The 21081-nt window shown below is 43.4% G+C and overlaps 1 protein-coding gene across 1 annotated transcript in view; it reads left to right on the top strand.

Moving 5' to 3' along the window:
- The window catches only part of Chst2 (carbohydrate sulfotransferase 2), a 9330-nt gene extending 6502 nt beyond the window's left edge, over positions 1–2828 (top strand). The window contains exon 2 of the mRNA XM_015486744.2: positions 6–2828. Within this exon, the coding sequence (XP_015342230.1) occupies positions 6–1147 (1142 nt within the window). The 3' untranslated portion in view covers positions 1148–2828. The remainder of the gene's footprint in view (positions 1–5) is intronic.
- Positions 2829–21081: the final 18253 nt, after the last annotated feature.

Below are 21081 nucleotides of genomic sequence, written 5' to 3'. Positions count from 1 at the left end.
TCCAGGCAATGGCACTCGGGGCACCAGGGACGGCGGGGACAAGCGGCAGCTGGTATATGTGTTTACCACGTGGCGCTCGGGCTCGTCCTTCTTCGGCGAGCTTTTCAACCAGAACCCCGAGGTGTTCTTCCTCTACGAGCCAGTATGGCACGTGTGGCAAAAACTGTACCCCGGGGACGCCGTTTCCCTGCAGGGGGCAGCGCGGGACATGCTGAGCGCTCTCTATCGCTGCGATCTCTCCGTTTTCCAGTTGTATAGTCCGGCGGGCAGTGGGGGGCGCAACCTTACTACTCTGGGCATCTTTGGGGCAGCCACCAACAAAGTGGTGTGCTCGTCGCCACTGTGCCCCGCCTACCGTAAGGAGGTCGTGGGACTGGTGGACGACCGGGTGTGCAAGAAGTGCCCTCCTCAGCGCCTGGCACGCTTTGAGGAGGAGTGCCGCAAGTACCGCACACTGGTCATCAAGGGCGTGCGCGTCTTCGACGTGGCAGTATTGGCGCCACTGCTTCGAGACCCGGCCCTGGACCTCAAGGTCATCCACCTGGTGCGTGATCCCCGTGCAGTTGCCAGCTCACGCATCCGCTCGCGCCACGGCCTCATCCGTGAGAGCCTACAAGTTGTGCGCAGCCGGGATCCGCGAGCCCATCGAATGCCCTTCCTGGAGGCCGCCGGCCACAAGCTGGGTGCCAAGAAGGAGGGTATGGGCGGCCCCGCAGACTACCATGCGCTGGGCGCTATGGAGGTCATCTGCAACAGCATGGCCAAGACGCTGCAGACAGCCCTGCAGCCTCCCGACTGGCTGCAGGGTCACTACCTGGTGGTGCGGTACGAGGACCTGGTGGGAGACCCCATTAAGACGCTACGGAGGGTGTACGACTTTGTGGGGCTGCTGGTGAGTCCAGAAATGGAGCAGTTTGCCCTGAACATGACCAGTGGCTCAGGATCCTCCTCCAAGCCATTCGTGGTATCAGCACGCAATGCCACGCAGGCCGCCAACGCCTGGCGGACGGCACTCACCTTCCAGCAGATCAAGCAGGTGGAGGAGTTTTGCTACCAGCCCATGGCTGTGTTGGGTTATGAGCGGGTCAACAGCCCCGAGGAGGTCAAAGACCTCAGCAAGACCCTCCTTCGGAAGCCCCGGCTCTGAGAGAGTTTCCCAGGAGATCCGACACTCTGTGGAGACGCCCACAAAGATAACTGTGATGTGTTTAAACAAACAGCCCAGACCCAAACTGAGGTAGCCCACATATTCTATTATAGATATATAATATAAATAACCACACAGGCACTAGCTGTCGATGTTTTGAGTCAGTGAATTTCAAGGAACAGAACACACACACACACACACACACACACACACACACACCTCAGAAAAGGTAAGACTTGAAAGTTCTGAACAGTGGTCCCTCCTCTCTTGTCCCCTGTCTCTTTCCCCTTCCCCTTTCTCCTATTTCTCACCCTCTCTCCCACCTGCCTTCCATTTTGAAGTGGAATGTTGATGAAATCTAGTTCCAGTAACCCAAATCTTGTTTACAAAGTTTTCGTGGTATCTGTGAACATGTAAGAGTAATCTGGATGTGGGTGGGGGGTGGGGCGGACAAAGGGGAAGTGGTCCAGGAAAAAAATGCCCCACTGGGCCTGATAAACTAAGGAGGCATTCCTCTAAAGTAGACTTTTGTGTAAAAAAGCAAAGGTTACATGTGAGTATTAATAAAGAAGATAATAAATAATATTCTTTTTTTTTTTTTTAAATATATTTGCCTCCCTTGCTTTGGATTTACCTGTGTTACTTGTCCTACAGAGCTTCAGATAGAATCTGCTTCCCTTCCCCCTTCCCTTATTTCTAGCCTTCTCCTGAAGGACAGCTAACCAGGGAGAAGCTTCTGGCTCCTTGATAATAACCCCGGAATTGGAATTGTTTTCTCACATGTAAATCACAGCCTGCCAGGTGTTCAGGAATGGAACAAATCTTCAAATTCTACAGGCACAACCAAGACGGGCAGTGGAAGAAAATGCACAAACTACTCTCCTGTTGAACTCCAAGTACAGAAAGGAAGAAGTGAGCCCTTGAGGATTTGAATGCATTTGCTTTTGATTTCTACTGTAATGAGTTAAGACAGGGAACCTTGAAGCTGAGACTAATGTTTTTGTCATGAGTTTGGCTCTGGGAAAAGTCTTTTTAAAAAGTATATAATTTTAGAAAATTCTGATGATTAGAACACAAGCCTCAAAAGTGAATGTGAACATATTGTTGGCGACGGTAGCAACTTCTTCAGTTAGCAAAGTGACACAAGTATCTTCTGTCTGGAGTATTTTTCTGCCTTTGACACAGTACCCAGGCTTAGAAAAGCAGAGAAGTTTTATCTTCCCTTTTTGGAGTAAGGGCACTTATGGGCTCTTCCTCTTCTTCCTCGCTTACCATCCAAATTAGTGAGAAAGAGAATATGAATTTATAATGGTTTACTTGGGACGCCCATGGGATATGTTGCTTTCTTTATCATGTTTCCTAAAAGGAAATTTGCAAAGAAAACACATGCTGCAGACAGTGTAAGGCTTCAGCCAAGAGCTTCTTTTAGATTTGAAAATGAATTATGGGGAAGAGAAAATAAAAATGGATTAGTGTGTAGGATTTTGAGATTTGGTACTTTCCCAGGGAGAAAACCATTGAATTTTCCTGCAATGGATATGATATTGCTGTGTCCTGAACCCATATTGTACTGAAGCATTCTGCAGAATGTTGTATTAGGATAAGAAATTCTGAAGCCCAAATGGGAACAAGAGACAGTGTGGTTGTATATTGCATTAAATACGGTACAAGTTCAATATCATCATGGCTTTATTTTACTATAATTTGTTATGAGTTTTCTGAAAGCTGATATGTATAAATTCTGAAGATTTTATTTTAGGGAAAAGACAATGAAAAATAATACATACATGGAAAATATTTGAACACAAAGTGATTCTTAAGTATGACTATCATTGGGTTGGGGCTTAGCTCAGTTGGTATGTGCTTGCCTTGCATGTACAAGGCCCTGAGTTCAATCCCCAACACTACTCCAAAAAAAAAAAAAAAAAGTATAATTATCATTATAGTGTGAGATCTAACTACATTGGTAAAAATTCCGAGATGAAGAAGTATATAGGTTTTTTTTTTTTTTAAAGGTATATATGGCAGTGGATTTTATAACATGTTCTAGAATGGTTGTTTCTTAATATACTAAAATAGTTTCTAATATTGTGTTTATTAAGTTATATTACAGTTATGACACAGTGATCATATTGTTCATGATTTTTTTGTGGTAGTGCCTATGCTGAATTATCTTCAGCAACATTTGTAAGAGCTTTAATTTAAGAATACTTTAAAACTAAATGAACAAAATAAATATTAATGTTGGAAGACTATAGATGAAAAAGGGTTTAGTGGGAAATTAAGATAGCATCATTAAAAAGCAACCACTCTGAATAAAATAACCATTTAAAAACAAATTTCATGTGGCATTAGAATCAGCTCTTAACCACCACAGTGAAATTCATGCCTGGTTCTTGAGCGAAGGATTTTTAAGCAGTTGAATTCATTCTTCTCCCAGTATATCCAGTGACTTGGATTGTGCTCAAGTAGGATGATGACGTTTTTGGATCTTGTATTAAAAAAAAAAAATTAGATGCTATGCAGAGCCTTAGCAGTCTCCAGAACATTCCTGGCCTCTGCTCAGATGAAATATTAAGCTCACATCAACAGTTCCCCCTCACTCTGTTTGCACAGGTTTTTTTGCCTGTAATTTCCTTGTTTTGTGGCAGCTTTATCCTCTCCACTCTGCCACTCTTGGACTCTGTAATTTGAAAGGTGAATTGTTCCTGGAGATTTGCACCTAGCTGCCTTCCAGGAAAGTGAGAAGAGGGTTGTTCCTCCTAACAGCTGAGATAGTCGTATCAGTGACATTCAGCTTCTGCGGGTTTGAGGAAAGGAGCCTTTTTGGCGTTAACAAGCTCCTGTCAGCCCCTGGTGCAAATAGGCCTGGGCCACAACAAATTGTAACAGAGCCTATGACAGTTTTGGAGGCAGCACACATGAAAGAGATCCTTTCACATTTCCCAGCCTGGCAAGATGTCCATCAGCAGGAGGAAACATTCTCCTGAGCACGTTATTAGAGTTGATTTGTATTTTAAGCCCTGCTCAACTAATAGCACTCCTGACTTACACTTTTGACTTTGGAATGTCTGTGTTAATTGGAAAGTTCTATGTAGAAAATAAATCCCATGCCGTGCCTTTAGTCAACAAATATGGTTTTAGAACAAGGCAGAGGCACAGTGTGGGTGCTTGAGTTTCAGGAAGCTCAGAGCCACTGAAAGGCCTCATTCAGACTGACCCATGGGGACCTTGGGGGCAGGGGCTGGAGCAAACCTCTACCCTTCGGTGTTTGCCACACAGTGAGTGCTGGATATATATTTATCAAATAAGTGAAGGAACTATGTAGCTATCTAATTTTGAAAATGTTCAGAGGGCAAGAGTTGAAGAATGTGTTATCTGTCTGGGGACCGATCCAGGCTATTCACTGTGGTTTGCTGAAGGAAGTGGGCCCTATTTAGATGCAGGCAGTAAGCAATATCTTTAAGATGTTCATGGAAACTTGTGTATAGACCAGTATTTCCCACTGATGAGTTAGAAACAGAAAGGCAGAATTTATGAATGTGAAGGAGTGAAAGTTTCCAAATAAGGAACTAACTTTTTAATATTTATTTTCCCAACTATATGAACAATGTGCAGGCAGGGATCGGAACATACCTGCAGAACAAATGTGCCCAGGTGCCTAGGAGAGGCTGTAACATGATTCATTTTTGTAGAAGCCATGTGAGAACTTATTGTGTCTGTGCTGTGAATGTGCAGACAAGTGCTCTGGTGTAAATTTAACCCAAGAATGGTTACTTCAGGGAGTTAGTTCTATTGTGGATGCTGAATGAGACAACTGCTGTCTATCCCATGCATCCCTGCCTGGCTGCAGCCAGTCCTGGGCAGGGTTTCTATTACACACAGTAGAGTTGTGGCTGGATGATGGCGATGGTTTTGAAATTAATGTGAATTTGGTTGAGGCTATTACGTTAATATTCCCTAGCCACTGAGCAATGAAATAAAGATCATGTTTGAATCCCAGTCTCTAGAATGACTTCAGGAAGAGCAAGAGGGAAATTAAACAGGTGTGTCTCTTCTGTAGACATGGTAAATAAGGGTGAGATGTCACTTTACCACCCTTCTCCAACTTTCTTCCTTTCGTACACAACACATACCCACACCCACACACACCGTATTGAGTTCCTGCATTGTCTTGAAGGAGTCTGGACAAGAATATTTAATTTTTTTTCTGTTTTTGGGCTGGGTATGGAACCCATGTTCTCATGTATACCAGGTGAGTTCTGTACTCCAGAGCTATATTCCCAGCCTCAGAGAATGTTTCAATACCAGCTAATGGGTAGGTGGTGAGCTCACTTTTGATCTCAGGCTTCTGGAGAGTGAATGGCCAATTATTGTATCAGAACCTGTGACAGTTCTGTGTCAGGATCCAATGTGGACAGGTACAAAATGACAATGTAATTTGAGGGATGGCTAAAGGTATGTGATGGGATATCCCCAGGTAAGTGCATAGTTTATATACCTCTTTTGTCACTCACCTTGAGAAGAGCCCTTTCAAGCCTGTCACAGCTAAGAAAATAATTTGTTGAAATACTTTTCCTCCTTTCTGGACCTCCAGCTGCTACTTTTGCAGTTCAAAAATACAAGCCAATGAACTACTCGAGTACAGGCCTTGGTACAAGTGTTTAATAATTGCAATCACAAGGCTTGACTTTTATTACATCTGAGGCAATTCTGCACACCCTTAATCAAATTATTTTAAAGGAAATGTTAGATTCTGCATAACACATCAAGTTTATAGAATGGGAAACTTTCTGAACCAGTGTTTGAGGGGTTTATAAAATTAAAGGAGTTTTGAAGGAGCAGGAGCCTGTCTGTACGCTTGGTAATAGGATGATAAAGGGTGGTCAAGGCCAGAGCTTAACTTTTGGTTGAATTAGTTGTCTGTAAGGAAATGTCAAAAGTATTTTGGGGCTGATTGACCTTTGAGGTTTGTTATGGTCATCCTACCAAGTGAGTGATGGTAAAAATAACCTCTGTAACCCAAAGCTATACTCAGAAACGTTTTGCAGTGGTTTCCATACCAGGTATATAGACGGGGCTAGAAATTCACTTTGAAGTGCTTAGTTTTCTGGACAGGACCAGCTACATAATTTGCAGGGCTCAGAGCAAAACAAAAGTGCAAGGCCCTTGTTAAAAAAAAAAAAAATCAGGCTTTTGAGATGACAGTTACACCAAGCACGGGGCCCCCTTTAAGCAGGGGCAACAGTGCAGCTTGTATGTCCCTGAAGCTGATCCTGTCTCCAGATGCAAGGAATTAAATGTCTAGCTACAGGAGAGAACAAATAATGGTGCAAATGAAAAATGGGTGCAAAAACCTGTGTGATTGTGAATAACTACAATGAGGCTTGTTGAGCACACTGTGATGACGGCATTTTAAAGTGGAGTATGCACACCCAACAATGTACTTCCTGGTGTTTGCAGCCAGTGATTGACAATGCCCTCTTAACCATTGGTTGGGTACAATAACATTTGGGATGATCCTGTTGAAGATGGAGGGAGCCTTTGCTGCTCCTGGGATCCTTCTAAGAACAGGTCAGGACAGACATCTTGCATGAGGACGGAGAACATGACCTCCTTGTCCTCTGGAATGTGAATGCTGACGGGTTCCACTAATAATATTTCCTTCCTTCTGGAACTTTTGTGGGGCTCTCCTAATTTTTGTGGGGCTTCTTCTTTTCTTAGTATGTAATAGAGACAGAAAAAGCCCATGGGGGAAAAAAAAAAAGAAAAAGCCCATGGAAAAGCAAAAGGTTGAGTCACAATAAGCTCAAGGAGTAAAGGGACAAGATGTACTAAGCCAACTGGCATTCCTCTTTATTGTGTTAAGTCAAATTGGTGCAGATGATTTGTATTTTGGTTTTGAAATGTCGCATTTTCCTCTGGGTCTCAGTTCTTCACTTTGTCTCTCTCTTTCTGCCTGCCTCCCTTTTCTTTTTTTATTTGTGAATTTCTACTCCTTATTGAAGGTTCTGGATCTTTGTGCCAGTCCTGCTCCAAGATGCAGAAATGTTTTTCTGTCCCCTATTCTACTATAATGCTGCGTACATAGATCTATCAGTGTTATCACTGCAGTTTGGAATCAGGCTAGTAGGCGTATTTCCCCCTCCTAGCCTAGATCCTTCCCTAGAAGGGATTGGATCTTATTTGTGTGTGTGTGTGTGTGTGTGTGTGTGTGTGTGATTCCCCTGTACCAAGGCAGCTTCTTGTACTTAGGTCTTTAATAAGTGGGAGCTAAATAACAAATGTTGCCCAAGAAGCCGGAGCAGAAGAGACAGAGGCACAGATGCTTTGTCAATAGGTTTTAGAGTTAGCACTGTTGTATTCCACTTTCATTTATATGTGTGTCAGACAAGAAATTGAAAAAACAAGACAAATTAATACAGATGAAAGTGGAGGCCTGAAAGAAAGTTAACAAGTAAATTACCATCAAGGAAAAATGATATATAATGAAAATTCTAAGGTCCAAGTAGGAAAATGTATTCTTGCAATGTAGTCTGAGACCATTATCTGTTTTTGACATGTAGAGATCCCCCCTAGTTTGATCATCTTCTAATCACTTCAGAGACTGGAAAATTTTCAAGAAACAACATCGATGTCTAAATATTACCTTTCCATTTTCAGATGTCCCAGTTACTCTGGCCAACTCTTGGTCTCTCTAGGATTGAACCAGTTCCTGGGAGGAATTCAAATATTTCATGTTCTCCTATTGGTGCCCAGGTATCTTTATATGAAGGGTGGCATTACATTACTTTTTTAAAGAAAAATAGGAATGGAAACACATCTTCATTCACTATCTATATCTATAGTTTTTTTTTTCCCTGTTATTTAACCAGACCTACTTCCTGGTGAGACCAGTATTCTCCCAAGGACGCGAGTTCCGAGATCCCATTATTTAGGTTAAATCTTTGCGGCATGTAGTTTTTCATTTATATTTTCATATTTCCCAAGTGGCTTCTTCATGTGCTCTGCTCTTTATAACTTTCAATCATCATTTTCATTTCTCTTTCAAATGCCCTAAATAGCAAGACAATGCTGGGTTAGTCTCTGCAAAGTGCTTTATTAAGTCTGATTCCATTTGATTCCCATGCAATCAGTATTAAGACGACCCCCGTTGTACAGAAGGGCATATCAGTTTGGATGGGTAGTTTTCCCAAGCCACATGGCTAATGAATGGCACAGTCTTTCTTTTTGCCACGTATATCAGAGATCACACTGTTTCCTTTTAAGAGATACCTACAAAATAGCAAACCTTTTTTTGGTTCCAGTCCAATGCTTTTTGAGAAATGCATCCTGAATGCCTACATTGGGCCTCCAACTGGGGAACAGGTGTATCTTTAGAGATGCATTTTTGTGCAACATAGGGAAAAAGTAATTGTTATTTTAAGTGCAGGTGGTCCAAATTCCTCTTACAATGACTTCCACCCTCCCTCCTCCTCCCTCCTCTCTCTCTCTTTTCTTCTCTCTCTCTCTTCTCCCTACTCTCTTCTCTCTTCTCTCTCCTNCCTTCCTTCCTTCCTTCCTTCCTTCCTTCCTTCCTTCCTTCCTTCCCTCCCTCCTTCCTTCCTTCCTTCCTTTCCTCCTTCCCTCCTTCCTTCCCCCCTTTCTCCCTCTTTTTCTCTGTCCTTCTCCTTTTCTTTCTTTCTCTACCCCACCATCCCCAGGCTGGCCTCCAGATTGAGTATAGAAGTGGGGCCTCTATCCTGTTGTTTAGCAAAACACAGTAAAAGGCCATTTTGGTGGTGGAAAGAAGCTCTATAAAAAAAACTGAATAGGAAATTTGGGGATTGGAAAAAAGAAGAAATAATAGGGGCCAAATGGCTGAATGCTAGAGCCCGGGTAGGGAGACTACAGAGATGCTTCCTGGAAGGGAAGACAATGGCCAGCCACAGGAAGAGAGTGGTCAGATTGGAGCTGTTTGCCCCACTGAGCCTGATATAGCCATGGAGTTGCCCAGAACCTCTGGTAAAGCTTCTAGCCTTGAGTGGGTGGTGCTTTGCAGGTTGAAGGGTCAGGGCAGTGGCACCTGGATTGACAATGGGACAAAACCTGACCAGTTCCCATAGGCAGAGAACTATGGAGAGGTATTTCTAGTAGTTTGGTTTAGGAAGTGCTGGCTCACCCCAGGACATGATTGGGAGGGAGGAGGAAGTTTCCTTCCCCATGGTGAGGGGGAGATTTAAGGCCATCGTATTTAAGTTGTAAAGGGCAAGGTGGCCTCAAGAAGCAGGGGATATGCTGCGACATGACTTATAACCCTGAAGGCCACATAGAACTCAGCAGGCAGGCGGAGACATAGCAAGGTAGGAAATGTTGGCCTGTTGTAAACTTCCAGAGCTACCAGTGTGGAAACCGGGCACAGAAACATGGATGGAGACCCATTCCTAGTTAGAGGGAAAGCACAAACTAGAAGTCACAGCTCTGAATTCCCAGTCGGGGGTTCTCTGGGAAGCTTTGTTGTATTTCCTTGGTTCTGACTAGGCTTTCCATGATTTCAGAATTATCTGTGTCCTTACGTAATGTTGGGGGACCAGGGAGGAAGTGCCCTTGGGATTCTGGTCATGTTTTGGGAGGAAATGAGGTTGAAACCAAAGCAGACAGCTGGGGTGGGTGGTCTGAGAGTGTCGGTCCAGGTTCTTCAGTTACAAAAGTGACCCAACTAGATGGAGCAGAACAGGGAATCCACTGGGAAAGATGGCATCGGTCACAGGTGAAGCAGTGCTGAAGAGCCAGGCTGGGTACTTTAGTTTCTTTTCCTCCCTTCTTCTCTCTCTCTCTTCTTCTTCTTCTTCTTCTTTTTAATCACCCTTCCTCTCTCTTGCTCTTTCTTTTTTTGCACATTTAGAAGTCCTGGATGAGAGAGTTGGACTGGTGATGTTGGGTCAGATGTCTGTTCCTTGGCACCGGAGCAGGGCACCTTGGCTGATCCACCAATCCACACACAATGCAAAGTCATTTCTCAGAGAAAATCAGGTCATAATGATTGAAAGTAGAGACAACGGATGCCAGGTGGTCTCAAACCAATACACATCTTCTATATTCATTTGTACACTTTTATTATTTTCCTGCTACCTTGGATAATCAGAGGCTATTTTCATTAGAGGCCACTACACACAAGGCTGTGCACTTTGCCTCGCTATGTTAGGATGTGGGCCAGCCATGAGCCTCGCTAGTTAGTTGGGCTGCCATGCTTGCTGGACATAAATAAGAACATTCATTTATTTAGTCTTAGGTAATGGAGAGAAATGGGATGTGAGATGGAAATCATGAGATGAAATCCTTGTAGATACTATATTTTGAGATGTGCTTTCCTCCAGGTGTTAACAATCCTTCCTTCCTTCCCTCCCTCCCTCCTTCCCTCCTTTCTTCCTTCCTTCCCTCCCTCCCCCTTCCTTCCTTCTTTCCTTCCTTCCTTCCTTCCTTCCTTCCTTCTTTCCTTCCTTCCTTCCTTCCTTCCTTCCTTCCTTCCTTCCTTCCTTCCTTCCTTCCTTCCCTCTTTTCTTCCCCCCTTCCTCCCTCTTCCTCTCTGTCCTCCTCCTTTTCTCTCTTTCTCCACCCCACCATCCCCAGGCTGGTCTCCAGATTGAGTATAGAAGTGGGGCCTCTATCCTGTGAGTGACAGGCAGCCATGATGGTAAAAGCTGCTTTAGAGAAGCAGTGGACCCAGGGACATGGATGACATCCTAAAGCCACGGCACCAGCCAAGGACCACGGGCCTCCAGAATACCTGCAATGTGGGGAGAGCACGTGCCTGTTTGCTTGAGCTGTTGCTGCCGACTTTCTGTTCCTTATAGCCAAACACCATCCTAACGAGCGCACCACATAGTCTCGTATAATAATTTATCGGGTAATTTGAGACTTGCAACCACTAGGTAGAAGTATGATTATGATCCTTCTTTTATAGAAGAGACGGAGACTCAGAGAGGCCAACAGTCTTGTCCATATTCTCAAATGTATTGTCAACATCAGCTTTGACACCCAATGTGGTGCTAAGCCAGTGGTTCTGAGTGGACATGGGACTGTCTCTGGAATCAGTCTGGTTGGGGAGAGGGACAATTGGAAGGATAGCCTCTGGATTATTTTCTTTAGTCATGACCAGGAAATGTGTTGAGCAGTGTTGAATGTTCTGCCATTCTTCAGCAGTTCCTCAGAATGAAGAACTGTCCTGCTCCAAACGCAGACTGTGTCTCCTTTGAGAAACTGAGCTAAATTAAGTGAAAGCAAATCTCATACTCAGTGACTCAGAACCAGAATAGGGTGCCCCATGATCACAGTCAATAAATGTTAATAACTGATATCACCAACACTGTCATCTTCATCATCATTACTATTTTGGACATTTGTGACTGTCATAAATTTTAAAATTGCTTTTCCCCAGTTACATTCCTAGTTATATTATGTTAAGTTTGGAGAAGATGGATAACTGGATAATGGATAGTGGAAAACTAGGAGGGATAGAGGGATAGCAAAATGGATCTTTACAAGATCAGATACATATGATACAGAATATAGAACATAGTGGGGTCAGGAATTCCTGAAATCTACACTTCTGAGGTGATAGTTGAAGATGTTACTGGTCAAGGGCTCATGTAGCCATATTGGATTGTCAGTGAAGATGATACAAAGAGCTAGACTGTCAAGTCTGAAGCCATGGATGATAATTGATAGAATGGATTCATTGATCTGGGCACCCCAAGACTTTGCAGTTGTCTTTGTTTTCAAAGATGGCCCGGTTCCCTCTTAGAACTTGTTTGGTCTTGTCACGTCCCAGTGCACAAGCCAGCTCGTCATGCCTGTGGACACTTCTCTTCCGGTCCACACTGATATCTCCTTTCTCTGGTCACAAATGAGCACTGGGCTGTGTAGTCTTTTGTACTGACTTCAAATGATTCGGTGCGTGTCAATCTGCTCTATATTTCAACTTAACCTTAATCTCCTTGGGAGCAATTAAACTACACTTTTCACTTCTATCATCTGCCCAGACAGTAGTGAATGAAATAGTTCTGGAGCGACTGATGTTCTTTTGGGAGTCCACGTCTCCTGCTGTCGTGATGCATGTGATTCTGCTGAACTCTAGGGTCTGCTGTGCTGGAAGTTTGACTTTCCCAGGACCACAGTGATTGGTTAAGAATGGAGACTTGACCCAGTTAGAACCAATGGAGATTTTGCTGCGATTCCTGGGATAGGTAGGCATTCTTAATAAGAGGAAAAGTCAAGAGGATTGGTATCCAGTGCAGACTTAACCCAGAGTGTTTTAAGCTGCTTCTCCTATTACATGACAAGCTCCTCTAAGGTCAAACCCTTGTCTTATCTGTGTCCTCTAGCAGAAGTCCCAGTGCCTGGCACCTGGGGTACCTCTAACCCATGTTTATTTAATTGTAAATGAAATGATCTCATGTTACAACATTGCTACTCAAAGTGGGGTCTTCAGGCCAGAAGCAATGGTCCCTCCCCAGGCTGCCAGATTAGAATCTGCATTTTAATGAGATCTTCAGGTGATTCATGTGCTTTGGGGAAGGACTGCACTACAGGCCTGTAGTCAACTTCGTTTTGGAAGCGTCTAGCCTGGAGAGTCGAGCTGCCACAAGCAGCACCATCTCAGTTCAGTAATTCTGGTTGCATTTCACGACTCCATCAGAGGGCATTTTGCCCATAGGTTTCACAAACACGTAGATAAAGATGATCTGGAAGCCAGGTGTGGCATATGCAGCTGGTCCAGTTCCACAGAGTGGGGGAGGTGAAAGACCCCCATGGCTTCACCTCGGATGCTTGGATCCTCCCTGGCACTGGGTTCTGGCAGCCCGCCAAAGAACAGAGCTCTTGCTTGCTTATGAATATGTTAACAACCCACTGGGTTCCTCTTGGTTTTGGGAGCCTGGAGAAGACTAATTGAAACCTGAATTCTGTCACAGTCTGGGGAATACAACCTGTTCAAATGAATTCTTGGCTTCCATTTTGTAGGCTCTTAGCCATGTGGCTCACTCCGGAATTTGATTTTTAGAATCTTTTTGAGTGTGTACTATTGGGAGGGCTAAAGGCAAACAAATATTGTATAAATAGCAGAAAAATAACAAATATTCTTATTTCTGAGCTTGTTTTCAAGTGATGAGAACGTTTGATGGGTCAGGCTCTCTAAGATTTTATGTTAGCTATAAATGACAATAGGTATCTTGTTCTTTTTTTCTTTTTCTGATTTCTGCTCACCCCATTCAGTGAGAATATGATTCTGTCCTAGGAGTCTTACAATCCAAACATCACACGTGAATTTTGAGTAAATTTGTAAAGACAGGGTCTATCTAGGGATCATCTATGCATGCTCCTGTACATGTATACATGGGCCATAAATGATTTATTCAACTTTTGAATAATGCAGGGCAGAAAGAATGAGTCATCTCTTTTTCATAGCTTAAGGATTTGCTTAAAAACGTTAGCAGACTTCAAGCCGGGGGCAGGAGAGGCAGGCACTTGTGTCCCTGGAGCTGCGGTCTGCCCTCCTGGAAGTGGGGGCGGTGACTGACTCAGCACTGTGCCCGTGGGAATGGAGTCCTGGCATTCCCATTGGCAGTCACTCTTCCAGGCTTTTCAGGCCACCTGAAATAACTTAGAACCTCTGGCCATCAGTTTTCCCAGCCTGCAAACAGCAGAGCATGAGTCAGTTCTCTCAGTTGCAAAAATGTCATGGTCCCTCCAACATCAGAGGATTTCTGCAAGTTCCTAATTGCTTATAGATTGTTATATCACCATTTTGTTGAAAATATTCCAGTTGTGCTAACTTGCACTTTAGTATCCAGTGGGCAACTCTGTTTCTTGCAGCAGGTTGAGTGCCTTTATTTATACCGTGTGTGTCAGCCAACACGGTTTGCAATTCCCAATGTATGGCAGAGAGAAAGACCACTGGATTCTAAATAAGACACATTCTAGAGCACACTCATCTCAGGGGAGCCTGGGAGCATTTATTGGGCTAGAGTATTCTGTGAATGTGGCCACATTGGCTCTGCCACTGAAAGACGGTCCTCAGAGTGTGGGGGGAAAAGTCAACAGAGCATGGAAATAGATGGTTATATCTATCTGTCTATTTTCTAGGCAGCAATCCCAAAGACAAATAGCATTTGAACATACCAGAGTTGTGCAGGGTGGGGCTAAACAGGGCTTGTGTGCATCTCATGGCCAGGAGGTACAGATAGATTCCTTCTTCCTCTGGAAAAGGTACCAGCCCTTTTAGATTTGTTCTATTTGCAATGAAAGGGGGAGAAAAGATCCTCTTTCTTTTGGCATTCAAAGGACGAGAGCCACTGGCTGTAGCCAGAACTACGTGCTGAATCATCCTCTCAGGTGCCACTACTCACATCCCTGTCTTCAGATGAGGTTCAGAGAGGAGTAGTGAATTGCCCAAGGTCACCCAGCTAGTAATTGGTAGAGCCAGCCTGTTTCATCACCTTGACCCTCAACTTCAAGGTCAGAGTTCAAGTTCTTACCATTCAGCTTTATCTCCCAGTTAATCTTTGTAGTTCTCATTTTAGACCAACATAGCTATACTACCTATTGTCAAATTAAAAAAAAAAAAAAAAAAAAGGAATAGACCTGGTCATTCAATAAGAAGGTAAAAACATCACACAACTCCTTGATCATGTGTGGACCATTACTTAAAGATCCTTATTTTTCTCTTTTCAGGTTTTTCAAAGATTACTTCAAGTTATCTAATCCAAATAATCAATTGAGATCTAATTTCTGGTTTCAGTCGCCATCAGGTATCATCTGTATTTTGAATCAGATTAGCTATTTTAACGGAAATGCCCTTACAGGGAAAGTATTATTCCTGTTTTGGAGCAACATAGAGTGACTAGAGGAGACTTATTTCTTAATCAGAAGTGCCATGGTTAATAAAGATGCACATTTAGAACTTAGTCACACACAGGTATTGTTTTTCCCAGATCAGGTCCTCATGGTATTAAGACATCCTGTGATATTCAGAGTAGGATGAAAAAACAAAAACAAAAACAACACTGTCAGCCTGTCATCTTCCACAGTTTTATGTACTTAACAACAAGAGTAAAGATATTGCCTTGTGACTGTGACAACGATTCCTGTTCCATGCCACAGCACTGTGCTCAGTGACAGAGGAGACAGCCACAGAACACAGATCCGGCTATGCTTCCTCCAGAAAGGACCTGTCAGTCACGGGGGCCTGTTGAACAGCCACTAAGCACTAAGAAACCAGAGGGTCATTGACTAATAGTTGTGCTATCACCTGGTGACATCCCAGATCAGTATGGGCCAAGGACCCAGAGTGATCTATGGGCTTAGTAACTTCTGTATGGAAGAGTTCTGGGGGACCCTTAACTTCACCTGAGTTTTCAGAGAAAAAATAAGTATACAGCTGGCTTCCCTTTCCAGGTGGTGGTTTCTGATGAGAAGATACTGTCATCTGCCAGCCAAGGACCATTCCAAACCCTGTTTTGTAACTGACTTTATGTACTTGCAAGAAATTAAATGCAATGAAACTCCTAGGGTAGCTGAACACTCAGAATGCTTGATGGGCTAATATTGAGAAGAGAAGTCCTCCCTCAGCAAACAGGAGCCCACAACAATTCTGCTTTGGAAATGAGGAAAATGAGGACTAAGCAAGGAAAAGAAGGTAAGACAGGATTTCTAAACCCAGGGGTTGTATTAGGATGTGTCCTCTGACAGATCATCTTTAGCAAATGATAACCTCTCTTTATTCTTCTGTCTGGGCTCCATAGTTTTTTTTTTTCTCTTCCCTTTTGTTAAAACATGGGCAAGGAAAACAACCCAAACCATACCCTTCACTCTTTTTCATCAAATAAACAAAAACGAACCCCAAATCCACACTCATGTATTTAAGACTTTGATTTGGAATTAAAGGAAATGGCATTAAGTAAGGAAATACAGTATTTTGGTTGAAATGCTCTCTCTCCTTGGCTTATACGGTATTGCCTACAGCTCACAGGGCACCAAAGGAGAAATTAATCTGGGAAAAAAAAATCAAAGGCTTTTAACATTAAACAGGCTTTTCATGTTCATAGGGCCATCTGTGCTGTGACTTCCACCAGCGGAGTCCGAGGCTGCCACGTGAACTCTGCTTGCTCAGGAAGCAGCATGTGCTTCCAGAGTCCAGAGGCCACCACACACTCAGCCGATTTCCTTCAGGGAGGTGTTGGGTGACAGGTCTCTGTGGCCCTCCTGCTCAGCCAGGCATAAATGTAAGCTAGGAGCAGGAAGAGCCTTCCCAGGGTCCTGCGGGGCCTGAAGCATCTGGATTCCTTTCTTTCATAAGCAATGGGTCTGATTTCCCTGGTACATTCTCTACTTCCTGCCTGGATCTGGGGCACGGTGGTCATATTTATGCCAAGAATATTTTTCCACTGGGCAAATCCACAGTAGCTAGAAAATTCAAATATAAGTTCTTGAAAGTATGTAATTAATAATTCAGAAATTTAAAGAGCTGTAATGTGCAAGGGACACACAGACATATTATTTTCTCTGCCCTCTTGGAGTTTCCATTGTGGCAGATTCATGAACGGTTCAGGTACAGCGTGGCAAGTGCCACTGTAGGACAGGGTCAGGGAGGGGGGAAGACCTGCGTGAAGGGAGGTGTCGCCCATCCCTGCTGGGTGGTGATGGGGTGCTCTAGAAGACTTGGCAGAGAAAGTACCATCTTTTCCAGGGCCTGAATAGTAAAATTGTCTAAAGTGCTGGGCCTATGGCTGGGTTAGGGTGGCTGGCAGAAGAAGCAAGGAGTGCAAAGGTTTGGGAGAAGTCAGCAGGGAGGGTGTCTAGAACGAGGGCCAGGAATTGACATCTGCAGATTGCTGGTGTCTTCTGAGTAGCATTCTCCCTTCACCCATAGTGATGGAACTACTGAGTTTTAGCAAGGCCTATGGCTGCCGAAATAAAGGGTGCATTCTGCAGTCTCCCTCGCAACTGGGTGTGGCTGTGTCCAAGCTCTGGTCAGTGAGGAGACATCAGAACTGATGTGTATACATCCTCGTGGCTGTGCCCTTTAAGGGCGTGTCCTTCCTCCTGGAGCTTTTTGGCTTCCTGCTGGCTGGAATGTGGGTGAGGTCAGGAGGTTCCGGGAACAGCCCCACCCTGAGAGAGGAACTGGGTGCTGATCCTGGTGGTATCTTATGGTCATGGACTACTCACGCAGATGGTTATGTGAGAGAAAAACAAACTTCTGCCTTGCTTAAGTTACTGTCAATTTGGATCTGTGACAGCAGTTGGTTTATGTCCTTAATCATTTAAGAAGTCAGCTGTGAGAAGTGCTGGGGTGACAGTGGTGACCGAGATGGACACAGCGCCCACTCTCATGGAGCTAGAGTCTGGTGAGGCAGTTGGGAGGGCTTTGTAAGCCCAAGAATAATGATGATGAAGAAGAGGATGGGCAGTGTGGTCAACGTTTATTGAGAACTTTCTCCAAACCAGAGAAATACTTTCCATGTTATTTCGCGTAATCCTCACAGTGGCCCTGTGATTTAGCTTCTATTATTGGCCCCATTTTCCAAGTGAATAAGGAACAAGTTAAGTAACTTGTCCAAAGCCCCATTAAGAAGTTTGTTCTCTATTTTGAAGGCAGTTATAAACAGGGCAGGGCTTAAGGCATCTGTGGGTATAAATAGATTAAGTATGGCCAAAGTTCTAGGTTAAGGTTGACAGGTGAATGCAGGGGTTTGGCAAGTTATCTGAACCCTGGCTTCTTCAGGTTGCTGCTGCCCATGTTGATGACCCCTGGGTCAGCTCTCTGGCAAACCACAGAGTCTGGTCTCTTCAAGGCTGGCTTGACTTGGCACTTCCACCTGCTGTGGCGTGGACATGAAGCGCATCTCCCAGGAGGTCATGATTGAAGGTTGGTCTCCCATGCAGCCATGTTCACAGATGGGCCTTTGGTAAGTGACTGGGTTATGAGAACTCTGACTTCATCTGTGGATCAAATCACTGATGGATTAAGATGGTTTGGTGGCATTATGGGAGGTGGTGGAAATTTGAGGAGAAGGGGCCTCGTTGGAGGAAGTGCGTCCCTGGAGGCACGACCTGAAAGGGGATTTCTTGTCCCCGTGACCCACCCCCCAGGCTCTCTGAGAGCAGTCACTTGGGAGTATCATTTCTCCACCAGAGCTTCCTCTACAGCTTCCTGCGCCATGTTCTTCTGCCATGATGTTCTGCATCACCTCACTCCCCAAGCTATGGTGCAGGCTGACCATGGACTGAAACCTCTGAAGCTCAAGAAGACTTTCCTCCTCCAAGTTGTTTGTGTCAGATGTTTCAGTCCTAGTGACAAAAGCTGGAACATCAACCAGCTCTAGCAGAACCTTTAGCAACTTTTAAAAATTCTTTTATTGTTTCATTTTGAAATAATTTCAGACTCATGAAAGTTTCAAAAATAGCATAAAGAATTCCCATAAACCCTTCACCCAGATTTTCCAAATGTTAGTGACCCATATAACTACAGCAAAGTGATAAAATAAGAATATTAACATTGTATAACCTAGAGACCTTATTCACATTTCTCTAATTGTCCCCAAATGTTCTTTTTCTGGTCCTCAATCCTTTACAGGATAACATGGTGCATTTAGATGGTGTATCTTCTTAGTTCTCCTTAATCTGTGACAGCTTGCTGCTCAGTCTATCTTTCATGACCTTGACACTTTTGGAGAGCACTGCCAGTTATTTTGTGGGAGATCCCTTAATTAGGGTTTGTCAAACGTTTTATGATGACTAGATTCAGGCTAGGCATTTGTTTCTTCTTACTGAGGTTTGAACGCAGGGGAGCTTGACCACTGAGCTACATCCTCAGTACTTCTTATTATTTTATTTTGAGACAGAGTCTCACTAAATTGCTCAGGCTGTCCTTGAACTTGCCATCCCCCTGTCTCAGCCTCTGGAGTCCCTGGGATTGCAGGCATGTGCCACCATGCTTGGCCAGGTTATACATTTTTTGATACACATACCACTGAAGCAATGCTGTGTCCTTCTTTGTGCAATGTATCAGGAGGCACAAGGTTGGTTGATTGGATAACTGGTGGCAGTAACTCTAAAAACTTGCAAGGTGAGGTCTCACAGTTGTCTCCATTGGCAAGTTGCTGTTTTCCTCTTTGTAATAAGTGTTTTATAGGAAGATGCTTTGAGACCATTTTCATATCTTGTTTCTCATACTCATGCCCATTAATTTTAGCACCCACTGATAATTCCTGCCTGCGACAATCATGACTGTGATATTCGCCAAATAATAACTTACCTCCATCATTCCTTCTACATTTATTAGTTAGAAGTTGACTTCAAGGAATTCTACCGCTAGAGCTTTCCTTTCTCTCATTTGTCTATTCAATTATGCATATCACTATGGAATTTCTTTTATTCTATGGGAAATTATCTACTCCTATCATAATTTTATTGCTGAACCTGTACCCAAATCGGCCAATTGGCCAATTTTGATACAACCCTGTCACTTTGAAGACTTGTAACTTTTTGGTAGCATGAGATGTTTCAGGATTATCTTTTATTTTTCTTTCTGTGACTCTAAATCAGTCATTTCTCCAAGGAGTGCTGATTCCTTTTTACTGGAGGATGGTATTTAGAAATTAAGATCTGTATACTCTATCTGGTCATTTGACCAGAATAATTTGAAGCCTCAGTACAGGTGGTATTTGTTGGGTGTTTGTCATTTTTCATTCCTTTCTTCTCAGTAAAAATTGTTTTGGTACCATGGATTAAACCCAAGGATATTTTACCACTGAGCCTCATCCCCAGTCCTTTTTTTATTTTTATTTTGAGGCAGGGTCTCATTAAGTTGCTTAGTGCCTCACTAAATTGCTGAGGCTGGATTCAAACTTGCAATCCTCCTGCCTCAGCCTCCTGAGCTACTGGGATTACAGGCATATGCCACTCAATACATTTTTTATTATCAATTTATTTGGTATAGCCTGTAAGTTTTCGGGACATAAGCTACTATTCTAAAAGTTACAGAATAATGGTGTATACATTTATTTTATTTACCGTGTCTAAGCAAATATTCATTGAATAGTTACTGTTTTGACAATTCATCAGGTTGCCCCCATGAGCAGCACAGTTTATTGCTTCTGTAGCTGAAAAGAGAAGAGATTATGGATAATCTCTAATTATATACTTGTATGTTTTGGTGTGTGTCGACTATGTATACTTATTTCTGTATTGCTATAGTTTGGATCTGAAATCTCCCCTAAAGCTTCTGTGTTAGAGGCATGGTCTCCAGATTGGCACTAGTGGGTGGTGGTAGAAATAAGGTGGGTCTGGGGGGAGCTCTTTAGGTCTTTGGGACATGCCCTTGAAAGATATTGTGGGACACTGGTATTTTCCCTTTCCTTTCTTCCACTTCCTGGCTCTGAGATGAACAGTTTAACTTGCCACACACCCAAAGCAGTAGGGGCAGCTGGTCATGGACTAGAAACTCTAAAACTGTGCATAAAAATAAACCTTTTACTTTATAAGTTGATTGTCTTGGGTATTTGTTATAGTGATGTAAAACTGACTAACACACTAATTAACTGGTGAACTCAGTCCGTTTGCTCAAGCTACAGGTCAGTTTAGTAGAGGAATAATTAGATTGGCTAGTTGTTTGACTGCTAGATCCTAATTAACTATATACTTCATTTTTTTTCCTACAATTGTGTTGGTGTGTACCTACACTTTAGTTAAAAAATCCAATTTCCCAGTCGGAAACGCATCTGCCAAGATGGTTGAATCATATGAAATCTCAGCATAGCTGATATTCTGGAACACCCATTTCCCCGAGGGATATCAGAGTTATATACAGAGTCAGCAGGTAATATATGAACTCCAAGGCCAGTTCTCTCAGTGCAAAAGCCAATCTGTTCTGTTTTGGTGAAGGATGTCTCAAT

This window comes from Marmota marmota, unplaced genomic scaffold, assembly GCF_001458135.2.
Source record: "Marmota marmota marmota unplaced genomic scaffold, marMar, whole genome shotgun sequence".
Classification (NCBI taxonomy): Eukaryota; Metazoa; Chordata; class Mammalia; order Rodentia; family Sciuridae; genus Marmota; species Marmota marmota.
Note: the sequence above shows the minus strand (reverse complement) of the source record. Positions and strands in the feature narration are given on the sequence as shown.